The sequence below is a fragment of the Clupea harengus genome, chromosome 14, assembly GCF_900700415.2.
Source record: "Clupea harengus chromosome 14, Ch_v2.0.2, whole genome shotgun sequence".
NCBI classification, from domain to species: domain Eukaryota; kingdom Metazoa; phylum Chordata; class Actinopteri; order Clupeiformes; family Clupeidae; genus Clupea; species Clupea harengus.
In genome coordinates, this window is record NC_045165.1 from 24,210,636 (window position 1) to 24,227,874 (window position 17,239).

General features: G+C 44.8%; 1 protein-coding gene across 7 annotated transcripts in view; it reads left to right on the forward strand.

Annotated features, from left to right (window-relative positions):
• The first annotated feature begins 2,944 nt into the window (after window positions 1–2,944).
• The window catches only part of asap2a (ArfGAP with SH3 domain, ankyrin repeat and PH domain 2a), a 52,481-nt gene continuing 38,186 nt past the window's right edge, over window positions 2,945–17,239 (forward strand). For 6 of the 7 annotated variants that reach the window (XM_031580043.1, XM_031580048.1, XM_031580045.1 and 3 more), the window contains exon 1: window positions 2,945–3,525. In XM_031580043.1, coding sequence (XP_031435903.1) covers window positions 3,400–3,525 — 126 coding nt within the window. In that variant the 5' untranslated portion in view covers window positions 2,945–3,399. The remainder of the gene's footprint in view (window positions 3,526–17,239) is intronic. The other variant, XM_031580049.2, reaches the window with a different exon arrangement.

Below are 17,239 nucleotides of genomic sequence, written 5' to 3' on the forward strand. Positions count from 1 at the left end.
ATCATCCATTGTGCTCTTTTTTCTTTTCTTTGCCTGGCCCATAGTACTCTTGGCATCATATTTTTTTAATAATTCCATGAATGGAAAACGTAGCTCATTGAGACTTAAAGAGGGATATAGAGTACCCACACCCATTCTTCTTATCCCTCACTTTATACAAGCAATAGGGCCAATACCTCAACTAGAAAATGGAAAAATACTATTTTGTAACCTTTGGATAAATTACATTTTGGCGATCATCTCGGACAGCTGTTTGAGATCTAACTGGGAAACAATTGAGTTCTGTTCTCCTCCGACAGTGTTGCATTAAGGGAATCCTAATATAGAGTGATGTCATCCTAAATCCACTGCACTGCTCTCAGCAATGGCATTCACACTTGCCAGCTTCTTTTGAATTTCCATTCAGTTATGTTTCACGCAGGTTTTGACAGTTCATTTGAATCTTGCTTAAAAAAGAGAGACACGGAGTATGAGGGAGAAGGCCTCTTGTGCTGTTTGATATTCTGCAACAACGCTGGTCCAATTCATTTTTGGCTCTGTGCTGCGGCTGGCTGCTGGGTCATAAACAAGCCTCCTCCGGGTTTATTAAACAGATTGAAAGCATCAAGTGAGGCGGCAGTTTCACAAGCACTACACTGTTTCAACACGAGGGACGAGGGAATAAAATAGCTCCAAAAGCTCGAACCTTTAACTCTTGGGGCTGTAGGACAGGAAAAACAGGGAAAGCAAAATTGATATCGCTTGGCACGGCGCGAGTAATCACGTCATCATACGCCGTCTATAATTCAGAGAAGTGTTTGTCAGTGCACACATGTAAATGATTGGGGATGTACGGTGTGTCCAGTGGTTACGGCGCTTGGCTCGTGTTGCTAACCCTCTGCGTGGCAGATGTTTAAGAGAGATGGCACCAGCCACAGTAGGGGCAGCAGCATCACTGTGTTCAGCTGTGCATGGCAGCACGTGGGAATAAAAAACGCTGGCGAGCGAAGGAATGTGTTTGGGTGGAACAGAGAGAGAAAGAGAGAGTGAGAAGGAAGGAGAGAGAGACTGAAGGAAGGAAGTGAGAGAGACTGTGAGAGATAGTTGGGAAGAGGGTGAGAAACCTTTAAGAAGGATAGAGGATGAGTAAAGTGGGATGAAAGAGACCCCACTGGAGAATCAAAGCTTTGTGATTTAAAGCCGGAGCTGAGGTTTCAGACTGGTGCTACGACTCTATTTATAAAGATGGCCGTCCTGCCGAGGCTGAATGAACTGGGGAATGTCAGCAGATTTTTCTTCACAAAGCACAGGAAAAACACAGACACTCCAGGCCCACAGAGAGTCACTCCTTCAAAGCCTCAGGAACAACAAACTCCCAAACATGGATGGCTTAAAGTAACATACAAGATCCAAAATGGTGGTGTCCCCCATTCATTTTCTTGTTGGAGTGGAGATATATCAGGCATGATTTGAGGCTGACGGCTATGATGAATGCAGTCTCCAGTTGCATTAGGCAGTTCTCTCTCTGGTGATAATGGTGTTACGACTAGATGTAACCGATTTAGCTTAAGCTCTTTTTGTTGAGACTGCAGAGGCACACACCATTGCTTCCAACTAATTATCATCTTAATTAGCCTTTTGTTTTTTAAAGCGGGAGGGCGTAAAGCTTGCATCATCACTAGGGTAGGCCTTACATCAGGGCTCCCTTTGTCTGTGCTTGCTACAGTTTTAACAGGGTTACATCTAGGGTTCATCTAGTTCTCTTCTGCTAGAACTAAACTTCTAGTGCTAGTTCTCACTTCCCACTTTAGTTGGACACGCCTGCTACACAAAGGTGGAGAAATTACAAAGGACGGGTCATATGACCCAGTGGCCTGTGTTTATTAGGGGCCAGATTTACACAGGCCCTTTTCTACTTACAAAGGTTGGCTCAGAAAAAATGCCCCCCACATCTACAGAACTATGAACAGGTGTGTGCATCTGAAACACCATAGTGCATCGCCCATCATCAAAGCAAACATTTACAAGATCTGAGTATTTTTCAGATGAATGGAAAGACAGATAGACATATTGCTTGAAGATTGATGTCCTTCGTTACCACTGGTATGTAATGTCGGAGACAGCTGGATGGCACCCATTACTGAGGCTTCCACAGCTTCAGATGACCATAGATGACTGGCAGTCACTTACTGCACACCCAGAGACAGCTGCTCATGTAGGCATTGTAAAATACTCTGTAATGATGCTTAAACTATTTAGCAGCTGAATTGTGATAAACAATTACTATGCCATAAAAACAGCCATATAAGTGAATGCGAAAAACGTCCTTGATAGACTAGCAGCACACATAAGCTTTAAGAAATCCACTCAGCTGTCTGAACTTTACAGGATGTAACTTATTTCATCATCTTTCTTAAAAGTATTTGTTTTTGACCCTCACTACTGAGTGTGACAGACATAATCTATGCAGCCAGTGAGGAGGAAGAGTAGAGTCCTGTAGTATTTTGTAAATAGGATGTATAGATGCCAGCTGGTCGATCAAAATTTCAACCTGCTAACATGCATAACCTGCTAGCTGCATATTTCAAAACATAGAAAAGTGTTTCTTACTAACCTAACCCATTTTAGAAATGCTGCTACGGCTCAAATGATATCATCTTCCTCAGTTGTTATCCGGTCTGTTTTTTGTTTTACACATTTTGACTGCATTATATCTATTTAAATTACTTTTAAACCGCTCATAGTCACCTCTATTCAAAACTCCATAGTTCCATACAGAGAAAAAAAACTATGTGACCTGAATGCCAAGCGCAATGATGCAGTCAATCGTGATCCACCTTAAGAAGCCGGTCTGGCTGGCACTGCTAATCTCACCAAAGACCACGCCCTGCGTTGACTCCGATTGGACCCATATTAGCTACAATCGCACCTCATTGGTCGGAGCAATTCCATTGAATCGCCTCCACCTTTATTTTATCACTTTCTGCGCTTTCAATTGAATTGCCCTGTTGTCTGAGGGAGAAGTGCACTGCTTGCCTGCTTGCGACGGTGACTTGATCTGTAGACCGCTGTGTTGCGCGAACAAGGCTACGGAGGAAATCTGTGCACCGCAACATCTTCAGTCAATTCGATTTATGTCCACCTAGTTGAAAGGAATATCTGCAACTGCAGGAGGACTATCCCAGGATCGAACACACAAATAGCCCAGTAGACAACACTAGGATTCAGAATCTTTCCTAGTTTGACGTTTTGACTATCAGGAAAGAGTCTGTTGGAGACGGAATTCAGCTATGGTTTCCGATACGACGATCTATCAAAGCTATCTTTTATGAACTTTTTTCTGTTTTGGAAGTAAGCAAGTTTTAAGCGGGCCATCTGCTGGAATAGCATCATAATTGTACCTAAACTAAAGGGAATAAAATGCCGGACCAGATCACAGTGTCGGAGTTCATAGCCGAAACGAATGAAGACTATAAAGCGCCCACAGCTTCAAACTTCACGACGCGAATGTCTCATTGTAGGAATAGTGTGACTGCTCTGGAGGAGGTAAGTAGCCGAGCCTGTCCCTGACTGTAGTGCCTAAGTCAAGTTTTTCCTCCCCCTCTGAATAGGCTACATGTTTAGTTGAACATCGCTCTCCGGGTTTTTAGCCATTGGTGAAGTATTAGTTGATCTGTGTTTCTTGTAGATTGATTTCATTTCGAATTACTACATTATGACCACAAAAGTAATTTGTTAACCTAGGCTAATGGACAGAGAAAGAGGGAGACAATCAGACACTCTTTGTTGATGAGTACCTCACCCACACACACAATGTAGTCGTTCCCTCCCCAGAAAATAATAAAGCGAATGCTCGTCTGTAACCGAAATGCACTGCGAAGTTTTACGCGTCCTATCCATCACAGTTAATGCATATTTGTATAAAAAGTGCACTTTTCCACTCTACCGAAGCTGCAGGTGAATAATCAAATATATTAAGGCTACCTTATATTTCATTGATCGTAGCACCTGTCAGCGTTTCAATGCATCGTAAATCCTTAGGCTACCTAACTATGAACTGCTCTTCTTGGTATGACGCCTTAGTCTTAGTTGTATTAGAATAATTCATCCATGCAAGATTGTCACTTCCATAGTCATTGTATGAAAGTATGTTCGGGCTTTGTCAGTTTCTTCCCTGGTGAATTTATATTTTAAACTTATTTGATATCCTTAAACTTCTTACTCTTGATGGACCAGAGATATTTCACTTAGACAGCAAAGTGGTGTGACATAAGATATCAGATGTTGTCACTGACTTCAACAACAGAGAAGCTATCCTTTTTGAGATTCTTTGACTTCAGCTTCCTCTATAATGTTTTAACATAGCTTACTGCACTCTGTTTTAAATGACGCACATACAGCATTTCAATACAGTGTGCTACGTTTGATGGAAATAATGTTTGACACATGTAGTCTAAACCAGACCACAGGTTTCATGTCCGCATTAGGTGGGGTGGGGGGTCAGTATAAATCAGCTATTTTAGATGACAGACAAATATGTTTCAAATCCGTTTAATCCATTCCAAATCATTTCTTCATAGTTGTTACAGTTGCCATGCTCCAAATCCCTCAGATGAAAGGACTCCATATGTGGTGGAAAAAGGCACAGAGTTTTGGAGAGTGTGGAACAAGTCAATTTGACTTCTAATTGTGACCATCTCCCTCCTGAGCATAAAAAGCACAAGGCGTATTGTGAATAGGACAAACGCTGCATGTGTTGGTCCAATTAGATGCTGTGACTGAATGGAATGCGAGTACTTCCACATATTGTGTTGAGGCAGCTGCCTTGAGTTAGAAGTCCTCGGTCAACCTGAAAGGCACCCTCAGATCCTGGGCCGTAGCTTTGTTTAACTCATGTGTTGTGAGTTTCACCCATCTTGTGGCTCGGCGTTGCGAGTGCCAGATAAAGTACGTGTTTTCCTTTAGGAATGCAGTGACCCATTGCTCTTGTTTACTGCTTGGGAAAAAGGTCATTTGGGACCTGATGGTCTTGTTAGTAAGACAGACTCTTCAATGTGTTCTGTGTAAATACAGCGGGCTGTATCGTCCATTGTGTAGTTATTTTTACACAAGCCTGTCACAGTCAGGACTTTGTTTACGTGGGTGGTGACTATTAAACCAGATCTGTGAGACGGCTAAAAGGAGCCACAACAAAAAAAACAGCCTGTGTTTGAAAAGAGTTTGTGCTGTTGCTTGTCTCAACCCCCTTTGTATACAATACCTTTAGTAAAGCCTCTTTGAGGTCATCCTCTGCAGGACTGTCCATACTGGTATCTAAAATAATGGTAATCTGAGGTCTCCAGGGAGTTGAGTCAGCAGAAGCCTTTGGTTGTGCATTGCTTGTGCTAAGAGGCCCCTAAGCTGGTGGCACTACACCTGTTGGATGTGCACCGTTCTGTGCAGCGTGGCTTCGAGCAGTATTGATATCTGTTTGTCTCCAGCTCCCGAGGGTGTTGGTGGGTGTCACTTGACGGTGAATTAAGGAGGAAGTGGGATCTGAATCAATCGTTCTCTGCACGTCAATGGGATTTGTAGTGCCTCTTCTTGGTGTGGAGAAAACCCAGGGAAATGCTCCTTTTCTTTCCTCTCTCCCTGCAAAATTCAAAGCTCTTTGCGCTAACGGCACTTGTTCATTTTAGCTTTTACCAACTGAAATGGCAGGTGTTCATCTGCATCATGAGACCTGACAGAGAAGATGTATCTACAGTGGGGAAAACACAGTCTGGGGTCTGAAGTAAGCAATGTAACATCTTTTTCAGCAACCACAGAAGTAACAGGTTCTCTACATAATTTCTGCATTTATGCTGTGTATATACTCCCTGTATGTCTGGATGCATGCAAGGACAACATTGTCCATTGTTAATTGCTCAAATACAGCAATTCCATTTTTGTAGCAGTTAAGCGTGTCTTCGAATCGGGTATATGAGGGCATCATGTGTGTGTGTATCAGGGAATCATGTGTGTGTGTATGAGGGCATAGTTGGCAGTTCCTTGGCACTATAAGAGTGCTTTGCTCTTTTTTGGGTTTTTTTTTTCTCACTTTATTCTGTCTGGTCTGAATTGGAGTCTACAGACAATCCCAGATTCCCTCTGTTTCCTATGGCTGTCCCTGGGAGAGTGAAAGGCCGACCTCTTGAGGCCCTGCTTCCCTTCTCTGGCTCACCTTCCTTTCAGACCTGATATTTTTAGGCTCTTCAAAGTATAAATATAGTTTCCTTTCAGTGCTGCGCAGAACATTTCAAACTGGTCCACCCATTAGTCCTCTCTACACACGTAGCTTCTGTGCCAGCTTGTTGGCATTTCAACCATGTGCTGCTAATACATGCCGCCCGAGTGCATGATTTTGCATGGAGATTATTGGCAGATATCCAGGGAATCCCTGTGGCATTCCTGACGTCTAAGGCAACTGTTGGCACCAGCCATGCATGCTGTGTGGAGGGCTCTGCTCTCTAGGCACAGTTCACATGCACAACAGGTTCTTCAGCTTAAGCCACTTCAGCCACAGCACTTTAACTGTTTCTTAACTGAGCACTTAAACTGTTAACTGAGATGTGTCAAGACCGTGTTTGTAGTGTATTGTCTTAAAACTGTAGTCTTAAAGCAGACTCTAGAGACATAGTGAATCAGTACTTAAGCTGTCCGTGTGCCCGACTGATCTCTTAATGCCCAGCTAAACCTACATTCAAACCGAAACCACTTCAAAATGGGATAGGTATGCCAAATTGTACTTGCAGATAATGAGTCAAAATGGAGGTGTGAGGTTTCCCTGCCTGGTGCTGCCCTAAGGCAGTCTGATGACAAGTCACCATGTGTTGTGGCTATCATCCAAAGTGACTGAGAGGCAGGGCCTGGGAGGCGGCATGATTTTGTGGACTGCTGCTGGCAGTGTTGACGAGAGGGTTCACTTGAAGGGTTGACCCAGGCGAGACCCATGCACAGCTGTGCCCAGGAACAGGTGGCAGCAGGGCGGGGAGTTTTAACGAGCGTTCCTGAATGGAGATTAGGAGTCCAGAAACAATCCCAGGGTATCAACATTAGGGCCACCATCCGACAAGATAGACACCCAGACTAACTGCCCCAACCTGGGACTTTGATTGTCTTTTCCTTACGTAAGAGTCTTTCTGTTCTTACCAGTTTATATCACTGGGATAACTACTTTAGTCTGTTCAGTAGTACCTAAAGAAAAGTAGACTATATTCACACGGAGAGCTAGCATATGCTGAAAGTGTGTTGCGCCGATAGCATTGCTTCTGTTGTATTGTGCTGAGGAAACCTTTATTTATGCCGTGTTCCAACTTCCTGAAAAAGTGAAGGGTGCTCTTCTGAAGGAAGGGGAGGGGTGGGGGGTTGAGAAGGGAAAGGGGGGGGTGTAAGGTCATGGTCCTGTCTTAGTGGATTTGGGGCCCACATTCCTCCCCCCTCCGGTGCCTGTCGTGGTCCAGGCGCTGGGGCCACCGGACCCCCTGATGACTCGAGGTAGTCTATGAGAATGGGCCGTGTGAGGAAATCCCATTAATTGGGCGGGGCGGGGGGCATTGATCGGAGAGGGGTCAGGAGGGCACTGGCCTTTGTTCAGCAAGTGTTAATGGGAGCAGGGAGGCCCTCTATCAGGGGGGCTGTCACAGATTGCCAGGGACAACTCCTTCTTCGAGGCCATTGTTGGCTGTCAAGACCTGGCTCTTCATTAATGAACTCCCTTAAGGAGTGAGAGTCGAGGGTTCCCAGGTTCCCTTTGCCCTCGCCATTGTGGTGGACTGATAGGTGAAATGAAGTAGTTTGCCATGGAATATATAGCCAAAATATTTATATATCCACGTGCCAAACTTCAACAGCTTCAAACAGATATTCAAAAATACTAGGCAGCCTGTTAAAATGTATATATATTTTTTTACCTTCCTGTTTGACTTGAAATTGCAGTCTTTTTAAACTGTGTGCCATACAGCGAAGATTAGGGTAAATCTTTATCAACCGTGACCTTAGTTTAACCAAGCTGGCTATTTTTAAAAACACCTGAATTTTTAATGCAGTTGAAAGGCCATATAACAGGCGCTGTCACGTTGCAGGACTACAGTTGGATCAGATCCTGAAAAGCAATCTGAGTTCTAAAGCACTTCAAAGGAGTTGCCAACTGGGGCTCCTGTGCTTTTTAAAAACATGAAGTCCACATTTCTGTGCCCTTCCACGTTTCTGTAGATGCTTCATTTCTCTCTGATCTTTCCCAGCTGAGGCTAGCGGGGCCCTGGATCGCGCAGCCAAGTCCTATCTTTCTCAAACATTCCAGATCATTCTGCCTCCATCATAGTGTGCATTGGGTTGTTGCACAGGCTGCTGTAAGAGGTTTTTTTGGCCATATTGCGTCTGACATCTCAACAAGGTTTTCATTAACTCACGGGCGGGATTGTTTTCATCAATCTCCTGCTGTTTACAAGCTTCATCCGGGAGTCATTTAGCAGTAGTCTGTAAAAACCAAAGGGCCTACCAGCAAATGGACTTTATCTTGCCTCTAGGGCTTTCTCCTGAGAGGTTGGAAAAGGTTTTCTTGGCGTGCAATTCCATGCTGGTCTTATCGCCGGTTTCAGTCCTTACAGAGGAACCAACTTGTCGGACATCCATTATGTGCTGTCATCCAGCTGGGCCGCTTCTGGACCAGTGAGGGACAACACCTGCTCTTGTCACTCTGTGTCTCCTGCTTTTTTGTTTCCCTCTTGCTCTGTCGCAGTCTTTTTCATATGCGGTTTGTCATTCTACAACAAATCCACCAAGTTACTGCTTGGCATCTGTTCAGTCCTTATATAGAGTGCCTCTACCAGAATGCTGCCCCGAGTCTTTGGAGTCTGCTTTGAGCTTATCTTATCAGCGCCATTAGTTGCACTGCGAACCAGAAGTTGGTCAGTAGTTTTCCTTCAAAACTATTTAGGTTGTTGTGGCTCAGGGGTCATCACCATGGTGAGGATGTCAGACAGGGGAGTGGAGTCTGGGAGTCAGGGGGCCTCGAATATGGGTCACCTCGGGGGGAGGGACCCGCTCCAATGTGTCCCTCAATAAAGACAGCCCCCACCAGGATGTAAAAACGAGGGCGTCTCTTTGAAGTGGCCAAGGGCCAAGCAAAAGGTCTTTCTGTTGGGGATAAAACGGGAGTCTCCAGCAAGCCTGTGTTTTGACGCACAGCAGCGAAATGGGGGGCAAACAGGAAGAGACGTCGCGAGATGCCGTCTGGCATTCAGTTTCAAATGAGAGTTTGTTTTCTCAAGTGGGTTCATTACTTCAATTAAAGCCACAGCAAAGTGTGATGACTGGCACTGGCAGGTGGTGATGGCCCGCAGAGGAGCTGTAACCCACAGGAGTGTGTGTGTGTGTGTGTGTGTGTGTGTGTGTGTGTGTGTGTGTGTGTGTGTGTGTGTGTGTGTGTGTGTGTGTGTGTGTGTGTGTGTGTGCTCAGATGAGTGTGTAGCTCCATCTCTATCCTAGCATAATGCAGTCTTTGTTGTAAGTGTTGTTGAGCACCAGGGAGAAACACACACACACACACACACACACACACACACACACACAAACCTTCCCCATAGAGCATTGTCCGATTTAAAGGGAAGTTAGATATCAGTCCCCTTGCAAAGATGTGAAAAGAGTTTGTATGTGGTTTGGATATAGGGTTTCAGGAACGTAAACACACACACACACATTTGTGTCCTGCCGTAACTAGGCATACTCTCTGGGGGGGGGGGGGGGGGGGTGTTTTGCATTTGCACGTCAGTGACTGCTCTAGCTGATCCCATGATCCTTTAGGAGGGCAGTGTGGAACAGAACACAGACACACACTCTCACAAACACATACATGGGCATATGTGAAGATGATTTTGTTTCTTTATGAAATTACACTTGAAAACTAATTTGAACCCGATTGTAGTTCAAGCATGTAGTTCAACTCATTTTATTGTGTTGTTTTTCATCATAGCCCTGGCTCACTTTGAAGAAGCTAAAAGAGGGGGGTGTTGTGTGTGTGTGTGTGTGTGTGTGTGTGGTGTATATGTTGTGTGTGTCGTGTGTTCGTTTATTTGCGTGTGAGTCGGATGTTTTAAATGAGTTGCATGATTTTCCTCTTGTGTTGTCAGTGGAGCTAATGCTGTGTTCCATTTACCTCTGAAGTCTGAGCTGTGAATAACGTCACACCTGAGTTGACCGCGTTCCAGCACAACAAGTCAATTGCAATTGTTTGTTGTCAGCAATTGTTACCAGATGTTAGCGATACCTGTTGATAACAATGCATTATGCTGTATTTTGCGCATACAAACACCGTAGCAACCACAGATAGAAGTTGGACAATACTGTGTGTACGACTAATTTACTGAGACACAAATAAGACCAAAGTGTTAATAAACAGTATATTACTACAGCTGAAATTTCCAACTGAAAACTCACACATTCCGACTTCCCAGTTTAAATGGAACACAACATAAGAACAGTTTTGAGCCACATGCAACTCCCCCCTCCCCCTCCCACCCCCAACACACACACACACAAAACCAACCCCTCCCCAGCCACTCTATCACTTTCACTAGGGAATCCTGGGATTGCTCCCCTGTGCCGGGAAGATCAAGCACTATATCTGAAGCGGATGTCTTTGAGCAATAGGTTATTGAGTCTCTGTGCACGTCTTCAGTCAGTCTCTCTCCTTCTGCCCTTCTCTCCCATATAACGATGGCTGTGTTGTACAGGGCTGGTTAAGTGGGGGTGGAAGGGACAAGATATTGCTGTTCCTCATTCAAATGGCACACAATCAGGGCCATTAGAGAAGACAAGTGGCCAAGCAATTACGTTAATGGGGCTGATGTCCTCACCCATACATTTCAGAATGTATAGTGTACACACACACACACACTCCCACCCCCAACACGCACACGCACACACACACACACACACCTACCTAAGTGCACAAATTCACAGTCAGATTCTCTTTGAGATCAGTCATAAACGCAACTATATCTCCACACACATTCACAAAAACACCTACAAAACCCACACCAAAGCTCTCCTTGAAAACGGCCCTCTTGAACACACGTATCTCATCACTTTAATATAAGGTCTACAGGATAAAATTACTATAACAATTTAGCTTTGGCTGATAATGGAATTAATTACCGGCAAATGGTTATATTGGCGCCTTTCCCCGCTTGAACTGGGGCTGGTCACAAGGAAGACCGCTCTGGCTGATGGCCCTTTTAGCCGGACAGGCAACGTCAGTGGGACTCCAGCCACAATATGCACCCCCTCCCCCCCCCCCATCTGTAATTCCACTTGGCTTGATGAGCCGTTATTCAGTAAAAGCTAATCTAGTTTTCAGAACAACATTGAATAATCTGGTTAGGTTGCCCTGATATAGCAGCGGGCTTAAATTACGCTAAATTACAACTGCATTAGTTGCCGAAACCTTCTCACGGCAACAGAGGAATGCAGCCCTCCAAAGGGAGACGAGGATGGTGGAAAATGACAACAAACAAACTTTCATGTCAAATTTTGCTGGAGGTGTAGCTATAGACAAACCCCTCACAGCTGTGGCCCAGATGAGATGTATGTGCGTTCTGCTTTTGGGGCACATTCCTTTTGAGAGACATAGTCTATATGATTAAAGGAGACTGTTATCCTAAACCCAGTTCCTCAACAGGGCAAAAGGGAAACTGGCATATTTATTTGCTTGTCAGTGTTAAACATTGAAAACTGTTGGTTTTGAAGCAAGCACATGTGGGACTTCTATTGTCACTTGTTTTCAATTGCTAATGTTTGTGGATTGATTTATAAGCTTAAGTTATTGATTTGTTGTGTTTTCTTTTCTTGTTTCCACATGTAAATCAGCCTGTGACGGCCCACTGGTGTTTTAAGAGTCGGTTGGTTAAACTGTTTCAGTTTGCCTTCCAGCAGGGACCACACGCGCGCACACACACACACACACACACACACACACACACACACACACACACACACACACACACACACACACACACACACACACACACACACACACACTAAGCAAGCATTTACAGTTTGCCACAGGGATTGTGAGAACAGTGTAGATCAGCTCCCTTTCTATGTGTCCCATGTGTGAAACATTTAAAGTGCTCTGGACATTGAGCACAATGGTGTCACATAACCCCGGCGCACCACGCCCGGTCCCGGCGGTAGCAGGCCGACTCGGCGCTCCGGTCCGTTTCGGGCCGTTTGTTTTGCTTTGAGCCACAACATCTGGGCGCCCCAGTGAAAAGTGGGATTGTAATCAGCTTGCTGCCGACCACATTGGATAATTGTGTCCTGGACTGCCTGCCCTGGCGTACATTCAGAACGTGCAGCGCATTGGACTGAAGGGGGTCCTCCTCTCTTCTCTCGCTCTGTTTTTCTCCATCTCTCGTTCTTTTGTCTCTCCTGCTCCTTTTTTTTGAGTCTATCGCTGCCTCTCTGTCTTTCAGTCCATGCCACTCCCTCTATTTGTCTGTTACTGTCTGCTGTCATTTTTTTTGCCCCCCCTCTGTCTTTCTTTCCTTCCTTCGTTTTCTTTTTCTGTTGGGAGTGTGGGGATCAAAGAGGCCATGTAACAGCGCGACACCAGACGGGAGCCAGGCATGTGTTATGTGGGCTGCCCTCCCATGATGCTTAGCAGCTGAGGGAGCTCAGAGGAGGGAGACTGAGGCGCCCCGCCACAGATTGAAAGCGGTAACCCCCCACCCCCCACTTACCCCAAAAAATGCATCCCGGCACAATCACTTTGTTTTCTCAGCCTGAGAGTGGAAGGGAGGGGGTGTGTGTGTGTGTGTGTCAGTGTGTGTGTGTGAGCGCTTGTGCACAGCACTACTAGACATGCCGTCATCAAATTGTTGCACGGCCAGAACAATGAGGCCGGGGGTCATCGTTGATCCTCATGCCCGCAATCGCTCAGGAATCCTTTTATTTCGCCGGGGACGGAGATCAAGCCTTGCCGGCTTCCATCGGACACTCGTCCGCCGCTGCCTCCCCTCCTTAGTGGGAAAGCTGCAGAATCCCAGATCTTTATCGAGCCCTCCGGCTCACGTCCTCGCCTGGAGCTCGGAGTTTTTGTTTTGATGAGTTAGTACCCATGGAACCACAACAGGCTTTCTCCTCCAGATCTTCCTTCCAACAACTGTGCATGATGTCATTGTTGTTGGACACTAAGCAGATGCTGGGCCAGTGCGACCTTGGCAGCTTTTCTACGCCGGAGCGCAGGAACAACACAGATAACACGCCGGTCGTGTCTTATCTCTCTGTTAAATAAACCTCTGTGGTGGTAAATTCACTTGTTTCTTTAAGTCCCTCTTCCTGTCATCTTTTAAAAACACAATACCCCAAAGGATTAACGAGGAAGCACTCAAACTGTGTTCCAAATCTCAAGGAGAAGACTGTGGAGGGAGCTTGTGTAATATGAATGACCCTCTTTGGCTAATTTCTAGCTCTGTGTTTACTTTAATACCCTAAGATTATCCAGGGCAAGTGCTTTAAATCTTAGACCTAGACTGTCGCCCACCCACCCACCCCTAAGCTGGTGCCAGACGGCAGATGTAGAACCCGCACTGGTCAGCCGTTGTTGGATTTGTGGCAAGTTTGATCAATCTTTAGCCACCTACGGCGGGATGTGGTAGGCGTTGTGGGACTGGATGAAAGTGCGGAACTAGGGCAACCAGGCCCAGCAGGTGTGTGTGCTTAGGGAAATCAGCGTCCAAAAGTTTATGACTTTGGCCGTGAAATTGGAAAATAATTATTATGGTTTTTCGCATTTCATTTAATGGAGTAAAATGCCGTCATCGTGGTAACATAACAAGCTGCCATTTCAGTATACAGTGTTTCAAAACTGTGACTCACAGACGTGCCACCTCATTACAAGTATTTCTTTGTTTATTTATATTTTCGAAGATGAAGTCTGTTCCCAGTTGGATATTTTGATACCCCTGATTCTGCTATGAAACAGTCCTCTCCCCATATCTCTGGGAGTATGCAGTGACACAAACTCTCTCTCTCTGTCACACACACACACACACACACACACACACACACACACCAGTGGTTGCCTGGCAGCCTCAGAGGAATTGGCTTGCAATCATGGAGGGGCAGATGGTGCCTGATGTCATGTGTTAGAATTCCAAAACTCGTATTCATCACAATCAAGACACACACATTACCATAAGCTTACTCATGATGTGCTGTACAGTGATCAGCATAGTATTTGTAGGATCATAAGTGCATGGTTGCTAGTGACCACAACACAACACAACACAACACAACACAACACAACACAACACAACACAACACAACACAACACAACACAACACAACACACAACACAACACAACACAACACAACACAACACAACACAACACAACACAACACAACACAACACAACACAACACAACACAACACAACACAACACAACACAACACAACACAACACAACACAACACAACACAACACAACACAACACAACACAACACAACACAACACAACACAACACAACACAACACAACACAACACAACACAACACAACACAACACAACACAACACAACACAACACAACACAACACAACACAACACAACACAACACAACACAACACAACACTGTGAGGCCATTTGTGGAGCCATCCCCCCTCCCCTTTGGCTTTTTCATCTATGGGATGAAACTTCTAATATTAGATCACTGCCTTCAAACGGCGCGGGGAAGAAGGGTCCAATTCAGTCGAGTGGCTGAACCCTGACCCTTGAAATGGCTGCGATTGAGAAAGAAGAGTGCGTGAAAAGAGAGAGCGAGAGAGAAAGAGATATATTAAAAGAGAAGGAGAGGGGCTGTCATCAGGTTTGTTTTATAGTCCTCTCCTCGCTAATCTCCTGACATGGCAGCTTTAGCGGTGTGTGTCTGAGTGTGTGTGAGAGAATGAACCTGCACGAGTGAGTGACTGAGTGCCGTCTGAATAGCTCTATGTTAGCACTTCACTCACTGCTGGGCGAAATCAGATGATTCAGTGTGCTGAGCTTTAACGCAGGCCTATCAGACTACCGCTGATTCATTTAAAACGGGGCAATATTCACTGGTCTGCAGTTTGCGGCACCATCCTGAATGACTCACTAGAAGTGTTTTCTGAGCTAATGTGTTTTAAGTTGTGTTCAATATGATGTGATCAGAACTTTTTCTTAGATTATTTTGAATTGTAAGTTAACTGTGGTATCAAATGTATCAGACAGTCAACAGTTTGTAGGTAAACTGCAATTTCTTTCCCTTTTGTGGATGAACTCCATTATATTCAGTTCTTATTCATAATGTGGAAAAAAAATCAAATTGCTTTCGGGGTGGTTTAAAGATGGACTGGCAAAACTCAAAATGCTATCCCAAAGCACATCTATTGGCCCTCAACCTCAATCCCCACCCTCCTGTAAGGACCTGGTAAATGACACATACACTGCACAGCGATGTGGGCACCCAGAAGACAGTGAGGCTGTGGATCTGATCTGAGACCTGAGTGGCAGGAGGACATGTCCTCTTCTCTGACTCTCCCTGAAGCAGAAAGGTCACTGTCTGCCATCCACATGATTTACTGTTGGTGTTATGACAAGGCACATATTTAAAGAAACCACAGCTGCCACTCCCATTCACTCCCCTATTCTCTATGAGAGGCGCCACTGGGAGAGAAAAAAGATCCATTGTCGATCACTGAGATGGGGTCATCCCACGTAGAACTCCACTGGTAGCAAGGAAAACATTGCATCCATTTTGAATGTCATCTTATTGAAACATTTGTTTGCGAAATGAAGATGAAGCCATAGTCTGTTATTATATTACTTTCACAATGAAGAATCTCTGTCTGCAGTGGACTTGATGTTTGATTAGGTAACCAACTGAAAATGGCTGCAGACCTGTTGCGTTCATGTAGACCCCCCCCCCTCTCACATCTCCGCCTGAATGAACTTTTTTACTGAACTTTTTCCTTAGTGTCACATGGCTTCCAGAAACCAGCTGTGGCTCCATGTAATTCGACTGGGGAAAAGTCTGCAGATGAGATCAATGAGGGACATTTCAAAGCCATTGATTCTGTTGCTCAGATGCAGCGTTGACAAAAAAAAAGCTTTTAGGACATCATTAAGAAAGTATCTCCACCAGTAGAGATAGCATATCACTGGTAATACTAGTGGATCAGGTTGCTTTTGAGCACCAGAAGGCGAGATAATGTGCTAACCATTAGGCCTCTAATGTGATGCTAGAGGTAGATATGGTAGTCTGCAATGTATTACGTTCATAGGGTGTCTGTATATCTACCCATGCTCTGGCACAAAGATGTGCTTAATTAATCATTGTAATTAAAAAGGAAGATGTACCATCTTTAATTAGCATAGCATTGTTGTCACAGTTAATGACACAGTGAATGTTTTTTCGCTAGTCACACATTGAAGACTGTCACATTTAATATTCAGTTGGCTTGTTATCTCTCACCACACACCAAGACTTGGCTTCTGTTGTGAGACTTGGCCCTGAGGATGTGAATATAAAATAATAGTGCTTTCATTCCATGTAAATTCCATAAGCCACAAGAACTCGAGTGAAAAAGCTGGCTAAATTCTGTTTAAGCTCACACTGCCTGTTGATGCTCTATCATTTATAGACTGCAGTGATTCTGTTTAGCCATCAAAGCTAACAGCCAGCTCTGAAGTGGTGAGTTAGCAGGACTATTTGCTCTTCCTCACACAGCTGTAGCTAGAAAGATCTAGAAGAATGGCGCTCTGTTGAGTCTGCTGAAGCTGCTGAAGCTGCTATCGGCATGGGCCCGTGGAGGATAATATTTTCCTTCTTGCACTAACTCTCTTTTTTGGGGAATGGTGTTATTTCTGCCTCTCATGTAATACCACGCTAATGGGAAATCTGCAATAGTCTTTGCTGACAAGAGGATTGGAGTTAAATCCCAGCGTACCACTGCTGAGAGAAAGGTGTACGAGAAAGTGAAAATGAGGTTTTTGCACAAGCTAGGCATTCAAACTAGGCGTCAGCTTTAATACCCCACTTCTCAGGGGGTCATGTTCAGGTCAGACCCGTGCATTGTACAAACAGTTTTGACTGAATGGGAAAGCCTTGTTTTGTTTCATTGTTCCATACATAGCATTGGCGTCTTGAATAAAGTAGAAAGGGAGGAAAGGGGTTTGACTTTTTTTAGTGCCTCTGTAGGTCTTCAAAGAAAAGTCAAAATA